Source organism: Dermacentor andersoni, chromosome 8 (genome assembly GCF_023375885.2).
Source record: "Dermacentor andersoni chromosome 8, qqDerAnde1_hic_scaffold, whole genome shotgun sequence".
Lineage (NCBI taxonomy): Eukaryota > Metazoa > Arthropoda > Arachnida > Ixodida > Ixodidae > Dermacentor > Dermacentor andersoni.
The window spans coordinates 62,184,559-62,203,319 of record NC_092821.1 but is presented as its reverse complement, the minus strand read 5'-3'; the positions used below and the strand labels follow the sequence as shown (position 1 = coordinate 62,203,319).

At 44.0% G+C, this 18,761-nt stretch overlaps 1 protein-coding gene across 3 annotated transcripts in view; it reads left to right on the top strand.

Moving 5' to 3' along the window:
• Window positions 1-1,755: 1,755 nt before the first annotated feature.
• LOC126526319 (uncharacterized) overlaps window positions 1,756-18,761 on the top strand; it is a 34,189-nt gene continuing 17,183 nt past the window's right edge. The window contains exons 1-2 of one of the 3 annotated variants that reach the window (XM_055068138.2): window positions 1,996-2,792; window positions 11,931-17,372. In XM_055068138.2, coding sequence (XP_054924113.2) covers window positions 2,685-2,792; window positions 11,931-13,799 — 1,977 coding nt within the window. In that variant the 5' untranslated portion in view covers window positions 1,996-2,684 and the 3' untranslated portion in view covers window positions 13,800-17,372. Of the gene's footprint in view, window positions 1,957-1,995; window positions 2,793-11,930; window positions 17,373-18,761 lie in introns of those variants that run through there. The other 2 variants (XM_050174220.3, XM_055068140.2) reach the window with 2 other exon arrangements.

Sequence of the window (18,761 nt, the reverse complement as noted above, 5' to 3'; positions counted from 1 at the left end):
GTCGCCGCCCTACAAGCCTTCCTTCCCCCCCTTCAGTCAAGGGATACTTTATGCCGTGCCATTCAATATTTAATTTCGGCAGTCTGGATTTTCCTACGTTCCATCAAAACGGCTCAATCTTATTAATTTTACTCATTTTTGCCGGTGCCAGAAGCCCTCGAAGTATTCAAATATTTGAAAAAACTGGCTATTTTGACAGTCATACCACTTCATTGTCTTGCCATATACGCCTTCAGAGCGACTGGATCATGCGACATGCCTTTAAAAAAAAATGTTCATTGGTGTCTTCTAAGCCTCCTGGGCAGGAACGATAAATTCTCGCCAAGAATTTTCGCAACGATCATAAACCTCAAGAGTGGGTATTGAATTTCAACAAACATGGCGGAAATTTTTTCGCCTGTATGTGTGAAGGCCGAGAAAATTACGGTTGATTTGTCCTGTAATGACACCCCGGGTGTATTTCCACACGTGTCTCCTTCAACGAACACAACACTGTGGGGCCCTGTGGTGACGTGCAACTGTTTACTTCTTTCATCGCTGCGATTGTCATAGTGCGCTAGATAATTGAAAGCAGTTGATATCACTGCATTTCTATAAATAAATTCTACTATATTACTATCAATTACAAGCTCCTCAGTTTCTGAAAGTAGTAGCGCGTTGCATCGCGTTATTGTGTGAATGTTCCTCAATTCATTATTTTTTTATTCTTTCACCTTTCATTCACTTTACCCCTTTCCTCAGCACAGGGAAGCCAGCCGGTATACTTACACAGTGGCTAACCTCCCTGTCTTTCGTTCCCTTAAATTTGTCTCTCTCTTTCTCCTCAGTAGACCAGGTACCATATGTTAAATAATGTAAATTAGACTGTATTTCTTTGTTTTTCAACGAATGGGGCAAACAAAGATGACAAATTAAGCTGGGGCGTATCTAAAAGGGAACGGCCGCTTCACCAATATTTCCACTTTTCTTACCAGATTTCAAAAATTTTCGTAAAAAATTCCAGGCCTTATAAATGAAAGTTCCGCTAATGAGTCACTCTAAATTTACTTTCTCTGGCAAATGGAACAAGTATAGCAACCGGTCCCACAATTGTATAATAATATCATTACTGCGTGTTACATGCATTTGGAGAGAAAAATCCGAATTGGGTCTGGGCAAGTTGTTCGAATAAAAATGAAGGTCAGTTGTATATACGTGTTGCAATGTAAATCAAAGCTGCAAGCATAGTATGTCACTCGTGAACATTTAGCCACCTTTTCGTCAACATTTCATTTTTTTTTTTTTGTAAACTGAGCCGGAGTAACCAATAACGTTCGACAGCGTTCTTATAACGTAATCACGCGAATTCCACGTACCGCACCGCCGCACACATTCCACGAAACAAAGCAGCTGACGCATTCACTCACCATAATTGAGGTTCTCACTGAGTCACACAGAAGTGTGTTCAACGTTCTCTGCGTACTTTTCTGTGGGGCCAACTGCTCGCGTACGTTTAGTTTGGAAAGCACGATACACAGCCTTGTGTGTGTGTTCTCCTACGCACGTAGTCGCCATGGTAGCAGACGACGGGCATGCCGTATATCATGTGACCATGCCGTCATAGTATGTACTCGTAGTCAGAAAAAGAACAACTACAGCATTTTATGAATAAGAATTACGGTTTGTTGACTTGTTTTCTTACGTGCTTGTCTACAAATTGTGGTTCAATTAATAGCACCTGACCGAATGCGACGCTGCGCCTCGGCTTGTTGTTTACATTTAGTTGCAGAGCAGCACGCTTGTTTAATCAACGCGGTCACTTCCACGTGGTATCGGCGATTCTCGCCTTACCTCACTCAACTGCGTAGTTCGTTTGTTCTGCGAAATGGGGCGCAAAATACCCAAGAGTCGCCGACATAAAAAGTTGAAGTCTGTTGACCCCTTTCGGAAGGATGCCGGTGCGCCGAAGCAAGACGAGTGAGTTGTGCTGATCGAAATCACCCAGCCGCGTCCATCGTCAGTGTGTGTGCAGTAGCTGTTTTCGTTAGAGTAGGGCGCTGTAATGGATTTGATTTTTGTGTCATCCTCTACCACAAACGAGGCGGGATGAACTGCGCCAGATGTAACTTATCTCTCGCCAGATGTAATAATGTATGTCTGTTTAGTTTATTTTGCGTTTTTATTTTTCCCGAACTATGGATGGATGATTATACGATCGTACCACCTTTTGAAGCGAGTTAGTTGTACATGTCGCCAAACTGTTAATCTAGATTTACTGTAGAGGTTCTCTTCCTGTATACAGTAGCTTCTCGGTAGATAGATAGCTAGATACTGTGGCTGTGCCCTTTGTATCGGGCGGTCACACCAGTGTGTCCTAGCCGGAATAAAAAGAGAAGAAAACGTTGCACCACACACAACATATACATCACAGCGCGGGAGTACTGTGCCCACAAGAGTGTGACATAGTCAGTCCGAGTCTAGTGGCGCCGTATTGCCACCCACCATTCATAGAGTCGTCGCTTAGTTACTGGCACCACAGCGTTCGTCTCGTCTGTAAAACCGAGCGCCTGTGCCAGCGCCCCTCCTGGAGTCGGTGAGAGGCCTGTTCAACAGTTCGCGCCACCTGCCGAATCTCGAAGGAACCCGACATGGGATCCGCCATTACGCAGCCGTTAGAAACCACCATGTGAGGAAGTCGACGTTGAATGTCGCTTCGCGCATTCGCACCATTTTTGACCATGGGAAAATACTGTTGCGTACCGTCGTGTCGACAGAAGCAACTCGAGGATCCCGCATACAAATCTCGAAGTAAGGTAAGCTTGCATTCCTGTATTTTGCAGCAAGGGGCCTTGCTTCCCTTGCCTGGCCACGTTTGATTGTGCGTAGTTTTCCAGTTTATGTCTGCTTTCGCTTTTGTGATCATGTCCACAGTAGCGAGAGGAGATCTTATAACGTTTCACTAGCTTTCTTTCTCAAGCGTAATTGTTGAAAGAACAGTTAGCGACCGTCTTGTGTCCACTCGAAGCCGTATAAATACGATTCGCGGCGAACGCACATGCATTGAGCTGAGTTTCTGTGCTCGAGGTGCACTGCTCGTGCGCGCGTGTATGCGCGTGTTTGTGTGTGAATGTCGTCGTAACCGGAATAGCAGAATGCAGTACCCGTATTTAGGATGCAGCATCTGTAATGAAAATTTACTGGAAGAAAGAATACGCTCCTTGAAATTAGTCGCGAACTATCAGTCAAGGAATCTTTGCCACTAATGTGTGGGAGAATGCGCTTTCCCATCTCCGTGATTCGAGTTTGCCGACTTTGCTGCCTCTCCCCCTCTCCAACTTTAGAGAGACTGACAACCGATTTTTAAGGACCTAGTGTTTTATGGCGCAACGCAAAGCCAACCCTCGGTAGTGTTTACATCTGCAGCGGTTACTTCCAAAAGCGCTTGGATATTTAGTAAGCACAATTTTTTTGATCTGAGCAGCCTCTAAAAAGGTAACAGTCCCTCCTCCAGCACTGCTGAGAAGTGAGAGTGATGTCGATAGCCCTCCTCGCAAATTGTGAAAGCCGCCAATCTTTGAGCTTTCACAGCAGTGACTGGAACTGTTGTTAACCACCTACATTTTAACCTTTTCAACCACTTTTGAAAATAAAAAGCTGCTGCAATAAGTCTCCATTATTGTACAGACATTTCTTACGTTTGTACTGCGTTTTTCCCCAAGTACAAGCCCATGTCATAACTGGCTGGCCCCTGTCGTCGTCGTTATGGCGATAGATGAGCCAAGCCAACTCATTGAAGGCGAAGGCAGTGCTATTTTTCTGCTTACTACAAAGAAAAGCTTATCTGCACCATTTCTGTGGCCAAGCGTAAAATACTTTAAACATTTCAAAAGACAATAGGTTCACAATTGTGCTTCTGGTGAAAATTTACGCTACCAGCGAAGTAGAATACGCTTGGTTACTGCTATATTAGCTCTGTGTTTGTCTGGTTGAGCTCTGTGCCAGCAGGTCGCTGTACCGTGCAGGTCATTCACGTTTGCGCTTCTGCTCATCCAGTAAAACGGTCAGTCCACTTGCGTTTGTGTTTACCGTAATACAAGACATGGTAAAGCCCTCTGTTATGGTAGTAATCCTCTGGCTTTAAGTGACAATAGCAGATGCATCAATACTGGTGCTGATCAGACACCGACAGCCCGGTGCGCTGCAGCCACTTCGCTCGTCTGCTGCCTGAGGGACACGATGTCACTGCTTGGCATATCGCTCATTGCTACATTTGCACAACGCAAAAAGGGTGAACTATGGGGCTCATGAAAGGAAAGCTTGAGACCAACACTGACTGCATGGCTCATATCAAGACGAAGCACATTGTAACACAAGCAGATGACAGTTGCTGTATGCTGGAAGTGCTTGACTATAGACCTCAGACTCTGCCCAGGCGGCGCTGCGGAAAAACCCGTCACCAGCGCCCCCATCGGAGCCTTGGCGCGAACTGAGTAGTGCAAGGAGAGCTGTCCGCAAGCGAAGGTGCATAGGCCACAATGAACCCTTCTCTTTCGTTTGTGTTGAGGCACGGTTTCCTAAAAATCAAGGACCTGGAAAGCTTTTTCCACCCATCCACGCTTCAGAAAGGAAGCTCAGCAGGGCGAAGTACGTGTACAATATAAAATAGTCTCAAGTGTTATTTCGGCGTGCTGCAACTCGCAAGTACAGAGAGCATCAGGTTTGTCTAGGCATGTCAGCATAAAAATCTAAGCATTTCAAATTGGTTCACATTGAATATGTCCTGAACACAAGACTAAAGTATCTCCTATATCTTTATGTATTTTATCGTAATGTTTTGTCTCGCAATTATTTACAGAGAGTAAATCCTTTCATAGCCTTTTCCAGGGCAGCACACAGAAAACCTTTTCCAAGGCGGCAAACAGCATGCAATCATAATGAAAGTAAGCTTCCTACAGTGCCTACGCGCTGCATCTTTCTTTCTCGCAGGAACTACAGCATCGCTCAGTACCTTAATTTGAACTTTTCGCAGACGCTTCGAGCAACAAGCGCGCACAAATAAATGTAAATAAACGCGATATTTTTTTTCTTTACACACGTGCGTTACTTCGCAATTACTCATCCAGTGCTCCTACAGGAACTTTACTGCTCACATTTGAAAAACACAGTCGAGCAGGCTCAGCACATTGTGAAGCGTGCTTCTTGTATCGGCGCAGGACATACAAAATACCGAAAGTAGAAATGAGCTCGCGATACAACGATGCTCTAGAACGGGATTTTGAATTCATAAACGAACCAAAATGTTTGGTTAAGCTGGCCTGCCAAATCTCTCTGTTCCACTTGTTGCGTCAAGCGGAGGCGGACATCTGTTAAAAGGTAAAGATATCGATGGCACATAACCAGGATGGTTCGCAACATTCTTTTTTCTGTTACCAACGAAGTGGCGGGTGCAGATTCTTGAGTTTTCACTTGGTCACCACGGTCCTCCATCAGGGCTACGCAACACAATTACAGAAGAACAAGATTGTCGCACTTTCTCATGCGAGCCGCTGTATTGTGGAGAATGCAAGTAATCCGATTACCCAACAGGTTGAACGGCCAGTATCCAGCGCTCTCGCCTTTCCCCTTCATACGATCGCGATGGAAATCGGCATACTGAACATTGTTATTCCGTCCTTCACGTTTATGGCAATTTACAACACAAAAGTAGCACCGGTTGCGGTGTTTATTCGTAGCGCGTGAAGCTATCGCGGTTGCCGTCGTTTCCGCCATCAGTCTGAAGAGTGAGCCAGCAAGCGCTTACCGGCAGTTAGACGGCGCGTCCGACTAGCGTAGAAATTCATAGCTCTCTGTTTGGGTGTTAAATGCGCAAAACACTCGCAATATGGACCAAAATCTAGTTAAATCGTTGTTTCGCAGTCGCTAGCTGCATAGGCACCTCAGCAAGGAAGTCGGGCTTCGCACTACTCAATTACTGCCGGTGGCGCTACATGTCTTGCAAAACTCCAGAGTCTGACGTCCATAGTGATAAGTTGTCGTGTGTTCTATTTCTGTAAATTTTTTGTACAAATGAATTAAAGAACATTCCAACTATTATGAACAGCATTTGTTCACCATAAACATGGAAAAATTTTAGGTAACGTGACCTGGGTAGCCAATCAGATAACTTGCCCGACTAATGTCAGTTGGGCCAAATGCGTCAATCAGGATGGGGTGGCTCAAAACTCAGGGGAGCCGCGCCGCTGCAGTTGGTAGCGGTACACATTTTTAGAACCTTATAATAAATTACACATTTTACGTGGAAGGCTTACATGTGTCACTTAGTGATCAGAAGGACCTACCCTAACAACTCGGTACATTTGTACAAAATCATCAAAATCATTCAGGTTCCCTTTATGGACTTGGAAGATGATACTGTAAGGCCTGTTTTGGTGCAAATAGACCTAGCAAACTAAATACGGGAGAATACAATTATGCTAGAGTAATGCAATGATTCCTTCAGCTCGTTTTTATTCCTGTGTTGCTATCCGTCACTTATGACTTGCCAGTCTTGCTGGTAATGTAGGCAGAGTGCTACGTGAACCACTGTGGAAGTGTAAAATGGAAGGGAGCTTCAAAGACACTGTCACATTTACGAGACAGTAAAACGAGTCTACATAGCATTCTGTAACTAGTTATTAACTTGGTTGGACCAAGATTGGGGTGTTCAATAAAGATCAGGTTGTCGCGCGCTGCCGTACGGGTTCAGTACTCATTGCTTCCGACTGCATACAGCTGTTGTGGTTGGAGCACTAGTTGCTGTGGTTTCTGGGTTACACACCCATGGCTTGTAATACTTAATACTAAAGTACTAAATATTGAAATTGCAAGTGCTCGACAAGCTTTTTCCTAACATGGCAGTGCATGTCTTCGGTCACCCTGCATGATGTGTATTAACTTGTCCAGCAGTAAAGTAATTCAGCACTGCTGCAGAGACTTCGAATGTGCAGTCAGCTTTAAATGCTGTCTTATTGAAAGCATGAGGTTTGACTTTTTCTTTGTGTGTGTGTCCAATTGTGTAGGTTGCTGAATTGACACAATAGCGTTAAGGGCGCCATGTCACAGAAAGTCCGGCGTCCAGTGTCGACCGTCATTTTGGCAAAAATAATTCCGAACCACGCATACCCAACCACACAGGCCCTCCGTGTAGTGCAAAGAAGTTACTGAACTAATTGAATTTCTCAAAGTAGAATACATAGGAAAAATGGTAAATTACGACTTACACACAACCTACAGACATGATATCGTGAGATTGTGGTTTGAATATACAAGAAAATGTAGTTCTGTTACGTGGAAACTCAAACACAAGCCCATTTTCCAGCATTTCTAAAATTCATAGAGTGGCCATAGCCTTCGAAATTTGCGCATGTCGGCACGCACAAATATTAAAGGCCATGAACAAGCACGCCCGGTTCCTTGAAACATCTCCAGATGGCGCTCGCCTCCGCAATTTATCGCTCTATGAATCGCCTCCATGAATTTAATTTATAAAGGTAAGGGGGAGAAAGATATTCCCTCGCATAGACTGTTGACCATTACGTCAGTAATATACAGGCTAGTAATGCAGGCAATCAAAGCTGCAAGCATGGGCAGAAAGTAATGGCATATTGGGAGAACATTAGAATGGCTTCGGAATTGGTAGGCATTTGGCTGATAACTTATCTGTTCTTACTCAGTGTATTGAAATACCAAGAGTAGAAAGCAGACCGTTATACGTGGTCTTTTTAGACATTACACGAGAGCGTATGACAACAGACCGCATCTGTTTGGGGGATATTCTGGAAGGAGAAGGTTTAGGTGACGATTGTCTACAGCTTTTGAGAGAGATTTACCTAGAAAATACCGTTTGCATTGAATGCAAGGGGATGAGGAGCGAGGAGAAAGTTGATATCAACAAGGGACTGAGGCAGGGGTGCCCTTTATCACCACTGCTGTTTACGATGTACGTGGTGAGGATGGAGAGGGCGCTAGAAGAAAGTAATATCAGCTTTAATCTTATACAAACGGGTGGGCACACTAGTAGAGCAGCAGCTTACAGGCTTATTTTATGCGGATGGCATTGTCTTGCTAGCTAACAACAAAGTGATTTGCAACGTCTGGCTAATATCTGGGCACAGGAAGGCAACAATTTAGGTTTGAAATTTAGTGTTAGAAAATCAGGTGTTATGGTATTCAATGGAAACAGTGAACAGACAGTGGAAATACAGGGCCAGGAAATACTTCGGGTAAAAGAATATAAATACTTGGTATATGGATAAATGAAGGCAATAGATATCTGGAAACAGAGGAAAAAGTAACAGTAAAGGGGAAGAGAAATGCAGCCATAATGAAGCACAGAGCTCTATGGGGATACAATAGGTAAAAGGTGCTCCGAGGTATGTGGAAAGGTGTAATGGTTCCAGGACTTACTTTTGGAAATGCGGTTGTTTGCTTTAAATCAGGGGTGCAATCAGGACTTGACGGGAACCAAAGGTCTGTGGGTCGCCTCGCGTTGGGCGCTCACAAGAAGACTACAAATGAAGCTGTGCAGGGTGATATCGGCCGGACAAGTTTTGAAGCGACTGAAGCTCACAGTAAAATTGATTATGAAACACGACTGATGTATCTGGAAGAAATTAAATGGGCTGGGAGAGTGTTCAGGTATCAGTACAGGAAAGACATTGATTCACAACGGAGGAAAAGAACTAGGAAGCTTACCAGCAAGTATGCAGCCTGTAGGGTGAGCAACACAGGAACAATGAATGTCAAGCAGAAAGTCAGAGAGGTTGAAATAATCTCATGGGCAGTGGCAATGGAAAATAAACCTGCCGTGAGTTAATACTTAAGAGGAAAAAATGAAATCAGGAAAGAAACAATTTATGATAACTCAAAGGGAAGCTCATTCCATTTAGAAGCGAGATCAAGATGCCTTAGAACACGCACCTATAAAGCGAGACGCAAGAAGGAAGAAGGAGCATGTGTTGCTGTGGTAAAGCTAGGGAAATGATGGAGCATGTTTTATTACAATGTGAAGACATCTGCCCAGCAGTCGATTTAGGCACCACTGGCCTCCTTGAAGCCCTTGGGTTCAGCGAGAGCAGGGGAAAAGTAAACATGTCTGCAATAGAGATTAGTAAGAGGCGATTGGAAGATTGGTGAAAGAAAAGTAGGGAAACAACAAAAAATGGAGACGTACAAAAGCATAGTTCACAATAAGGGGTCAGAAAATTTGGTTGTGAGAGTTCACCGGGTTTTTTTTTTTTTTTCTTCTTTTCTTTAACCTAGGTACGACATTAGGCACTATAACAGCAAGAGCTTAGTGGTGCAACCCACCGCCCCGTTCCAAAGGGGATGCTCATAGCATCCATCCATCCATCGCGACCCACGGAAGAGGCCACGTTTTGGCCAGAAAGAGTCCCCCTTTGTGCATAGCGTTCACCGCTAGCATTTCCCGGTAAACATTATGGTTACACAAGCTGCAGTTGGTGGGGAATGTGAGAAGCAGTCCGGGATCTTTGAATGCTGTCGTGTTCCCCTCTTAAAGGTGAAGCTTGAGCATCCTCTAAATTTTCAAAATGGTCAATAACAGCTACGTTTAATTTGATGGTCTACACTTGCCTTGGCTTTTGATAAAAGGGTGTTGTGCACCTGCTTTGGTTAACTTACGTCACACCTTTTTCTTTCTTTGACATTTGTTGAAGTGAAGCTTAACAGTGTAAGTTCTGAGTGAAATTTATTAAGATAGAAAAAGAAGAGTATTGCTATGTAATGCAAAAGGATAGAAAGTTGGGTGAATTAGTACGGTAACATAATCTTGAATTGTAGCGCGAAGTGACATATACAAAGAATGGAAGCAGACAGGATGAGCACTACATGCCTTGTACACAGGGCTCTTTTCAATGTGAACGCTTTAATAGCGCTTGTCTTGTCTGCTTCTAGTCTCTGTCTATGTCATTTCACACTGCAATTGAAGAAGAAGATGGTATCATTATGTTTTGGTAAGTTGTGGTTTGGTAAGTCAGAAAGAATACAGAAATATCAGATGGATAGTGATGCAACGTTTTAAGATTCCACATCCCACCACATGAAGGCAACAGATAATGAAGCCAGGAAAAGCATATGGGGAAATTAAGTTATTTTTGGTTGAAATGTACAAACAATAAGGAAAAGGGAAATGGAAGTGAACGAGCACACCACTTGCCACGAGTAGGAGTTGAAACAGGCATCTCCTACATTACAGATCTAGTGCTCTACTCTTGAGCTACTGTGATGGTCATCCTTGCACTGGCTTTCTGCGGCATTTGTATATGTGTACTAGGTCTAGCTTCAATACATTCACGGCCATGTTTGAACATGATACAAGAATGTCCCACATCCGCCGCAATGGTAGTAGGCCAAGCGTGCCATGCATTTGGTATGTGCTGCTCAACTGCTGTGACTGCTATCCTTCCATCCGCTTTCTTGAGTATTGTGTGTGCATGTACAAGGGAATCTAGCCTCAGAAGTATTGGCCATGGAGGTGCTTGTGGAACATGCAGCTTTTCTCTGCGTCTGGTCAAAACTGGTTCATTGGTATTGATGAACAAGGATTGTGTCGCATTTTGAAGGTAGCAAAGGCTGAAATGTATCAACTTTCAATTACATTTACCACACTGGAATGGTCCAAGTATGCAAAAATGTTATGAGGTCTGTGCAGTCGCTGGTTTGAGCATGAATTGGAAGGAAAGTTAGATCTCGTGTCTGGTCATTTCTCATACCATTTTCTTGCGAAATGGATGGAATGGTTTTGAGAGGATATTCTACGATTTACAAACTGATTTAGCATATTATTTAGCATTTCTTTGAAAGAGACACTGCATGGGAGCATTTAGTTTAGACTGATAAAACATTTCCAGAACTTTATTTTGAATAATTTCATGCCAACAGATTGATTATCAAAGAAGGAAATGGAATTCAAGATTCATTTTTTTAATGGAAACACCGGTGCCGTATTTGATATTGTTACGTCGCATATTTCAAATTATTTTGTTATGTTCAAGTTGTTGTTGCTCACTCTATGTCCTTGTCATTTTCCAAGTTCACTCTTTGGCTCCTTTAGAATACAATGAAGTCCATCTGAGTAGAAATGGTACTAAACAAGACGACACATTCTCTGAAGGTGGTGTGACTTTATATGCCCCGTCCCCCACCTGCGCAATCACACTATCCCAATGATCAGGACGCTCATTGCATAGCATTGAAAACATTCTCGAGATACCACATCTCGGATGCATACTCTGATAGTGTGTCACTTGTGCATTTGCTAAGGGCCACACATTTATTGTTAAGAATAAAGACAGTGTTCATTTAATAAGCGTGCATGTCTCTGCGTGTGGGTGTGAACGATGACTGTGTGAGTTTTGAATTTTTGAAAAGAGCATGGACATCCTTGCATGTCAGATGCTAGTAACATTTTTAATAAAGCAGAAAGAATACAACTGCGTGAGTGACACATTGATATCTCTCTTTGAATCTGAGATGCAGTATCTCTGCAACATTTTCAGTGTTATGGGATGAGTGTTGTTAGTGGCACCTTTCCCATCCTTCACTACTATGTGTCATCGTGTTTAGTGCTGTTTCTACAAAGGTGAACTAGTGCCAACTAAGGCTAAGCAGATGCTTTCAATATTGATGGTGTTGCTGAGAGCTGGTGCATGTACTTCAAAGCAGTGTTGCGTGGGGGTGTGGCCTTTGTTGCATGCCAAGTGTTATTCTGACATGTACATAAATTGCATGATTTCCCTAGTAAACTCCCGGTGTAAAAGAGCACTCATCCCATCTTCTATCTTGTTCTCCCTGCCTTTTCTCATTTCATACTTTCGTTAAGAATGAAATTAGCGTGACACTCGACTGATGAAACCAGGCATTTTGATGACAGTGAACTGAATTTTGCGCAGGTTTCATTTTTCCGCTTGCCTTATGGGAACAAGGATCTGCTGCAGAAGTGGCTGGATGCCATAACGAAGGACGAGGACCGAGATCTCAAGTTCCACCGAGCTACAAAAGTGTGTTCAAGGCACTTCGATGAGGACGACTACTACCGCGGCTATGTGAACGGCAAGCGCTACCTCAAGGATGGCAGCGTGCCCCACATCTTCGCTGGCAGGGTGCCTGAGAAAGGCGCCGCCGGGCACTCTCGCCCAGTTCCCGACGCAGCTTTGCTCATCGCGACAGTCCCGCGTACCTCTGCCGTCCATCTCGTTCGGCCACAGCTCGGTCAGACCTCGTTTACCGCAGTTGTGTTGGACACCGGAGTGTGTCGCGGCGACAAGTTGGTTCCCAACATAAACTCCGCCGTCGTTGAGGTGAAATGCAAAGATGAAGTTGAGAAATGTGAAGATGACGTTGAGGAGAGAGCAACTGTGGACCCCGTGCACACATACTGCAAGCCTGCTTCCGGGAATAGAGTGGAGAAGGAAGTAGGTGTAGGTCCTGACCATGCATCGTGCGATGAGCCATCTGAGATGTCGAACCAAGATACCAGTTCACCACAGGCACTATCCCACTGCAGTGTGCAAATAGTAGCGTCCGGTGGGTACGAGTCCGATTCCGACACGGATGCAAGCATGGGCTGTTTTTCAGACACCAACATGCCCATTAATTCAGAAGATGGCATGGCAATTCTTCCGGATGACGCTGCCTTGGAAATGCTCTCAGAAACAGCCACAGAGGTTCCCCCTGAGTTTGTATATTGTCCCAGCCAGGCTTTGCCAAGTGCTGTCCGCTTGGGCCACTCGGGGGATGCTCACCCCAGCAACGGAGAACAGTCTCTCGAGTTGAACGGGCTTCAGAAACGTGTCTTGCAGCTGGAAAAGGAGATTGAACAGATGAAACAGGCCGTGGAGTGGTATAGGCAGGAGGCAAATGATGCAAAGAAGGACAAGTACAAATTAGCAAGGACAGTGGAGCTGCTCGAGCAGAAGTGCCAGAAGCTGGAGAAGTGGCAGTTCTCCATTGAGAGCTTTCGGCACAGCTGTAAGCACGTGAACTTCTACACTGGCCTCCCTGATTACGCAACTTTCGAGGACCTCTACCAGCGCCTGGCTGGCAATAGAGTCGGAAGTCACACGAGATCGTGGAGCAGTAGGTTCCTTTCTGACCGCAACAGGCTGTTCTTGCTCCTTGTTCGGTACCGGCTGGGGCTGCCTGAGCCAGACTTAGCCTTCCGGTTTCACGTGTCATGCAATACAGTCTCTAATATCTGCCTGACTTGGACCAGATTCATCTACCGGCACCTGCATCATCTTCGCTCTGGCCATTGTACACGTGCAAGAGGTGCACCATTGGTGAGCAGTGCTACAGAATTTGTCAGCAACTGCGATCGCCGTCCAACTGACTCCCACCCCGAACTGCAAGAACTTTCAGACACTGGCAAAGTAGTGACGTCAATCTCTTCTCGTAGTGCCACAATATTTGTGTGCCCTCCCATGGACATGGCATCGGCTAGACATTTTGCAAAGGCGTATGACGACAGCTGCAAGATGGGTGACGGGGACATAGCAGTTCAAGACATTTTGCATGAAATGGGCCTTCCACCAAATGTTTCATGGCTTCTGGGACAGCATGGGAGTGCGAGTGTGCTGACAGTGGATGACATAGTGTCTCTGCGTGAAGATATAGAGCTTGTGATCCCCAAGATAAGGGACTATCGCATATTTCAGCAGCCTGTCCCACTTTCTTTGCTTCCAGTAGCGAGGGAAATGCTTGCAATCTGTGTGGTCCTGACCAACTTTCCCAACACTTCATCTAGTCGTCCTGATGAGTGATTCAGTACCATTGTGAAAGAGTGCACTCAGCTTCTTTCAGAAAAATGTTTGCATAAGTTTCATCATCATGCATAAGTGCATTACTTTCAACGACAGCTGGTGACTTCTGCGCACTGTAACCGTCCCTAGCATCTAATGGTCTGAGAAGAGGTTCAGTTTAGAGCTATCTGTCCATAAATGTGTGGTGCTCAAACATCTTAGATCGAGAGTTGCACCCTGTGTCCGTTAACACTGTCTATAAGTGGCATGAGCCTTTGCGCAAACAAAAGCGAAGTGTTACCAAAGATGCTGCATAAGTGGCTGTGCATTCTTGCGGAAGCAGGCGACTGTCGTATATTTATGAGGCATGAAATATATTATGCGTAAACATTATTTTTTGTTACAGCGTCAAGGTTGTCAACTCTTAACCTAATCGAAACTCACTGAAGTGCTAAGCAATTGATGCCCGAGATTGATGCGCCATAAAGACACTATTGGTGTTTTCTATTGGGTGATCCCCGGAGCAGCCTCTGAAATTCTGGAACGAATGTTTGGATTTCACCTAACCAAATCTGCCAGTGGAGAGCAGGAATGCTTCCGTGGGTAATCGCACAGGAAGTTTTAGCACAGAAGTTTTGCAAACCGGTTCTGAAAATCATCTCTGACTTCCTGTATGTACGTTGCCATGGCAAGCAAAGTCGCCAGTGGGCACCAATGAACATGAAGGTAGAAGTGAAGTGTGCTTCTTGTCCTGTATTTGTCCAAATTGGCGCCTCTGCGGTGGAGCAAGTGAGAACAATCTTGCACGGAGTGGTCGATCTGAAAATGGCCAGTGGAAAGTGCAAACCTGCTGCAGCGACCAGTGTAAAACACTATGAGAAGAAAACCAAGTCTTTTTCCCATATAAAACTTTTGATGACCTTTGTACTTGTCCTTCTCTTTGCTTAAAATACACAATGCAGAAACAGGCCCAACTGTACGAGACAATTTAGAAGACATTGTGATAGTGTACAAGAGCTTTTCTTTTTCTTGCCTCCTGTAATGTGAAAAATGTTGCACAATATGGCACTGAGTCCAGAGGCCGAACCATGAAATTATTAGATTATTGACTTCTTCTTTTTTAGAGTGGTTTTGTTTCTAAATGACTGCTATAGAATATTGGGAGCTATAGACCTTTTTCATCCGCGATGTGGCAGCACTGCGTTTATGACCCCAGAGAACTTCCGGTCAGCCATTTACGAGAGTCATGTTAGCCAAGAAAAAAAAGTATTTTGCCGCATACTACACTGCAGGCTCATATTCTTGATGTTTTCAGAAAAAAGAATGCGCAATTCATCAAACTCGGGCGCGGGCTTTTTTTTTTTTTGTTGTTGCACTTAACAATACAATTCATTGTCAAATACTCCAATTCTCCAACAAAGCTGGTGCCAGCTGGAGGGTCCTGTAAGTTTATAGGCCAATGTAACTTCTGTTGCTCTTGACGGCTTAACCAGAAGTCTTCTGGGAACTCTGTAAGCTTGAAAAAGGTCTATGTGCTGCTTCTGTGCAAGACTAATAGCAGGTACGTTGTTAATCATGTACAGTCACCGTCAAAAGTTTACTACATGTACATCGCAAGAGAAAGCCAAATTTCAGCACATATTTAGCATGAAGCCAGTGAAACAGTGCTGCAATGTGTTGGTTGTGTGTGCTGGCATGAGTAGCGAATCTTAAACCTAAGCTGCGTGGCCAGGTTTGCAAATAACCAGGATTTTTTTCTTCAAATTTTGTGCCCCATAAGCTTTTGATGCACACTGTAACCATGCACACTGATGCAAATTGACAAGCAGCATGTGTATTCAAATGTTCTCGGTGATTTTACACGCACATAGAATGTAGATGTGTTCCGTGAGGCTGTATGTTTGAACACGTAGGATAGGTGATGCTTATTTGCTCATCTTGTTTGAATTTAAAGGGCCCCCTCTCCAGGCCCCATAGCAAATTTTGGTTATATACGCTGGAAGTTGTTACGTGCCCTTTAGGGGACCTTCTGCTGCAAAAATTTTTCAAGTTGGCTCATTATAGCCGACAGAAATATTTCAGTGCCGCAAACCCGATTTCAGCAAGCGAGCTCCACTGCCAAGCGAGACACTCTTCACTCATCCCGTCTAGCCTCTGCAAGCGAAATTCCTTCCCTGCAGTCTCCCATACAGGAAGTGGAGGATTGCGCGATGCATATGTCACAGGCCCCACCTTCAGTTTTTTTTTTTCGCCTCGCTTTTTGCGGCGCGGTGCACTTTCGTTGACGGCATCACGCGCGAGCTGTTGCAATTGTCTCGTTTCACGCAGCGCACGATTTTGCGCGTCGCGCAGGACGACGCCTGACTAGCGGTACAATTCAGTGCTACACGTACTGAGGCAGACACAAAAGAATCACAGAGCATGATCCCGTGCTGGAGCACAGTATAAAATGACATAGTTTCAGCGTCTGTGCGCAACTGCACGACATGGGAACAAGCAGGCGAAATGGAAGTACTTCTCTCTTGCTGGGGTGAAAAGTAAAACAAGAACGTTCAGACATTTGGCTTACGTGTTTTATTATTTCTCTAAGCTTTAAGTCGTCTGTTCAAACAACACGTTACACAAATAACAGATGTTGCCTTGAATAATTCCTGAAGTGACATGTCTCGATGATTGACATGACACTTAAGAATGAAGAGCAATCATTGCTTGGAAAGTAATTTAGTACTCCCTTTTACATAGCCCATGGTTGTACATCATAAGGTTAAAAAGAAGGATGAGAGAAGAAATGCGTTGCATCATGGTTTGTCATCATTGCTGTGCCATTGAAAAGGTTTTCTTAGCCTCTTACCTGTGGTTTGGCATTTGTCATTTCCTTGCCGACTATATTTTGGGATTGCAATGACACCTGGGCATGTTGCCTGAATAAGACTACTTGCTGTCTAGCCCGGTAGACAATGTGGGTCACTGGAACAGACAACTTGAGCACAGGGTATGAGCAGCAGGGTATGTGCTAATTCTTGGGCAATTCCTCGAATTGGTGTACCACTACGACACAGGGGGTATGATGCCTTATAGGTACATAGAGATGTGTTGTACTTTCGTGTCCTCTAATCGATGTTCTTCCCTCGGCAAGCATCGTACATCGCGTATGTCCCCATGATACAAGTAGTGAAGTACTGGTGTCGGCCTCTGCTACTGCTACCTTGCCAATTCAAACAAGCTTCTCATCTCAATTCCAACATTGTGATGGATTTGCATGTTCTTGCACGTGGGTCCAATAATTAAAGTGGGAAATGCAAATTAAAAGGCAGGAAATTTAATCATACAGTAGTAAGGTGTCAATAACTGTCTTGCAGAGTTTCTGATCAAACATTTCTATTATCTATCCAGTTGAACTTTCTCACAGGTTTTTGCAAAGTCTATTGCATCTTTCTGAGAAAAGTACAAAAATATCTTGAAATAGGAGCTTCCTTAATGTTAAAGTTGTGGTAGATATGTAGAGTGGAAGTTCATTGATGTTACAGTGCTAATATAAAGCTGTTAAAATTTATTCAGTGTGTCTGCTTGCAATAAATCATGGTTTCTACTGTTGGTGTGTTTTGTTCACTCTATAATAAATCAGCTGCCTCAAAACTGAAACAAAAGATGTGAGTGTAGTGGTCACATTTCATTTAGTGATACTTTGAACCCTCCCAGGGCTACTGTATTACTGTAAAAATAATAAATATGGTGAGCAGCAGAAGGCATTCCTACAGCAGGAGTAGCTAGGAAACACATGAGGTATATCATGAAAAGAGAAATAATGCAGAACTAGTTCATCTTGCAGTAACATTACTGTGACACTATATGATGTCTGTGAGCACCAAGCCATTCACTCTTCCCAAAATAATTGAAATAGAAGGACTCTAAAGCGAAGAATGTTTTTACTTGTATACCAAAAAAAAAAAGAATAATCCACTCTTGCCTCGAGAAGACGCTCGGTAAGCCAGAAAAGTTGCAAGAAGTAAACATGGGTGGCGACACCACCTTGAAGTTCTGACACCAACTCGCCGTGATGACATGGATTTTGATAGCGCCTGCTATAGCCTAGTTAATTCTTTGTCGGTAAAAAATGGACTGCATAAACGAGCCAAAGTCAGTATGGCAAGTTTCGGGAAATTTTATTGTGCCAACAAGGCTCAAGTGTGAAAAAAATACTTTAAAATCCATGACATCACGCTGAGGTGCTGGTGTCGGGGTTTTGGCATGAAATTTTGCAAAATTTGAACTTTGGACCTTCATTTTCTCTTCTAATTTACGACCTATTCTGAAACTGCAAGGAGTGGAGTTGTAAAAGAATACTTTATCGGTCTGAACGGATTTTTCTCTAGTGTCCCTTTAAGACATGCTGAAGCTGCAGTGTAATCAAGCAGCCTGTTCAATTCATTAATTTCCATTGGAAAGTATTCTGCTGTAGCTCAGACACAAACTAAAGTTCACAGAAGCACTGGAAAGCTCACAATGCTGAGTTTGGACTGCAGTCTTCATTCTCAGTTTAACATGCATAAGTAGGCATAAAAATCAGTTTTATTGTGGGATCCCTAGTCCCTGTACTTTTCTCACAGGTGTGCATACTGTGCCAGTGTTACAGTGTACGAGTTTATCCCTCAGATACAAACAATGCATACAAAGTGCAAATGATGCATCTTCAAATATAATTTCGAAGTACCCACATTTGTCAACTTTGACAAGATATTGAATGGCAAAGAAAATAATGTTACAGGTTGAGTGCAATTTGTTTAACCTTATGACCGTGAATGTTACCAGGAGCAGTGTAGTGCCCTCTCTGTTGCATTTTGTGGCAAGGACAAGGAAAGCTGGTTGCAGTGGAGGCTCTGGCCACATGAACCAAGCTTGCACTAGTCGCCTAAGGTGGCCACAGTCAGGCTTCAGAAGAACACTCTCGAGGTTCAATTTCAAAATTTTACAGCACTTTTTCTA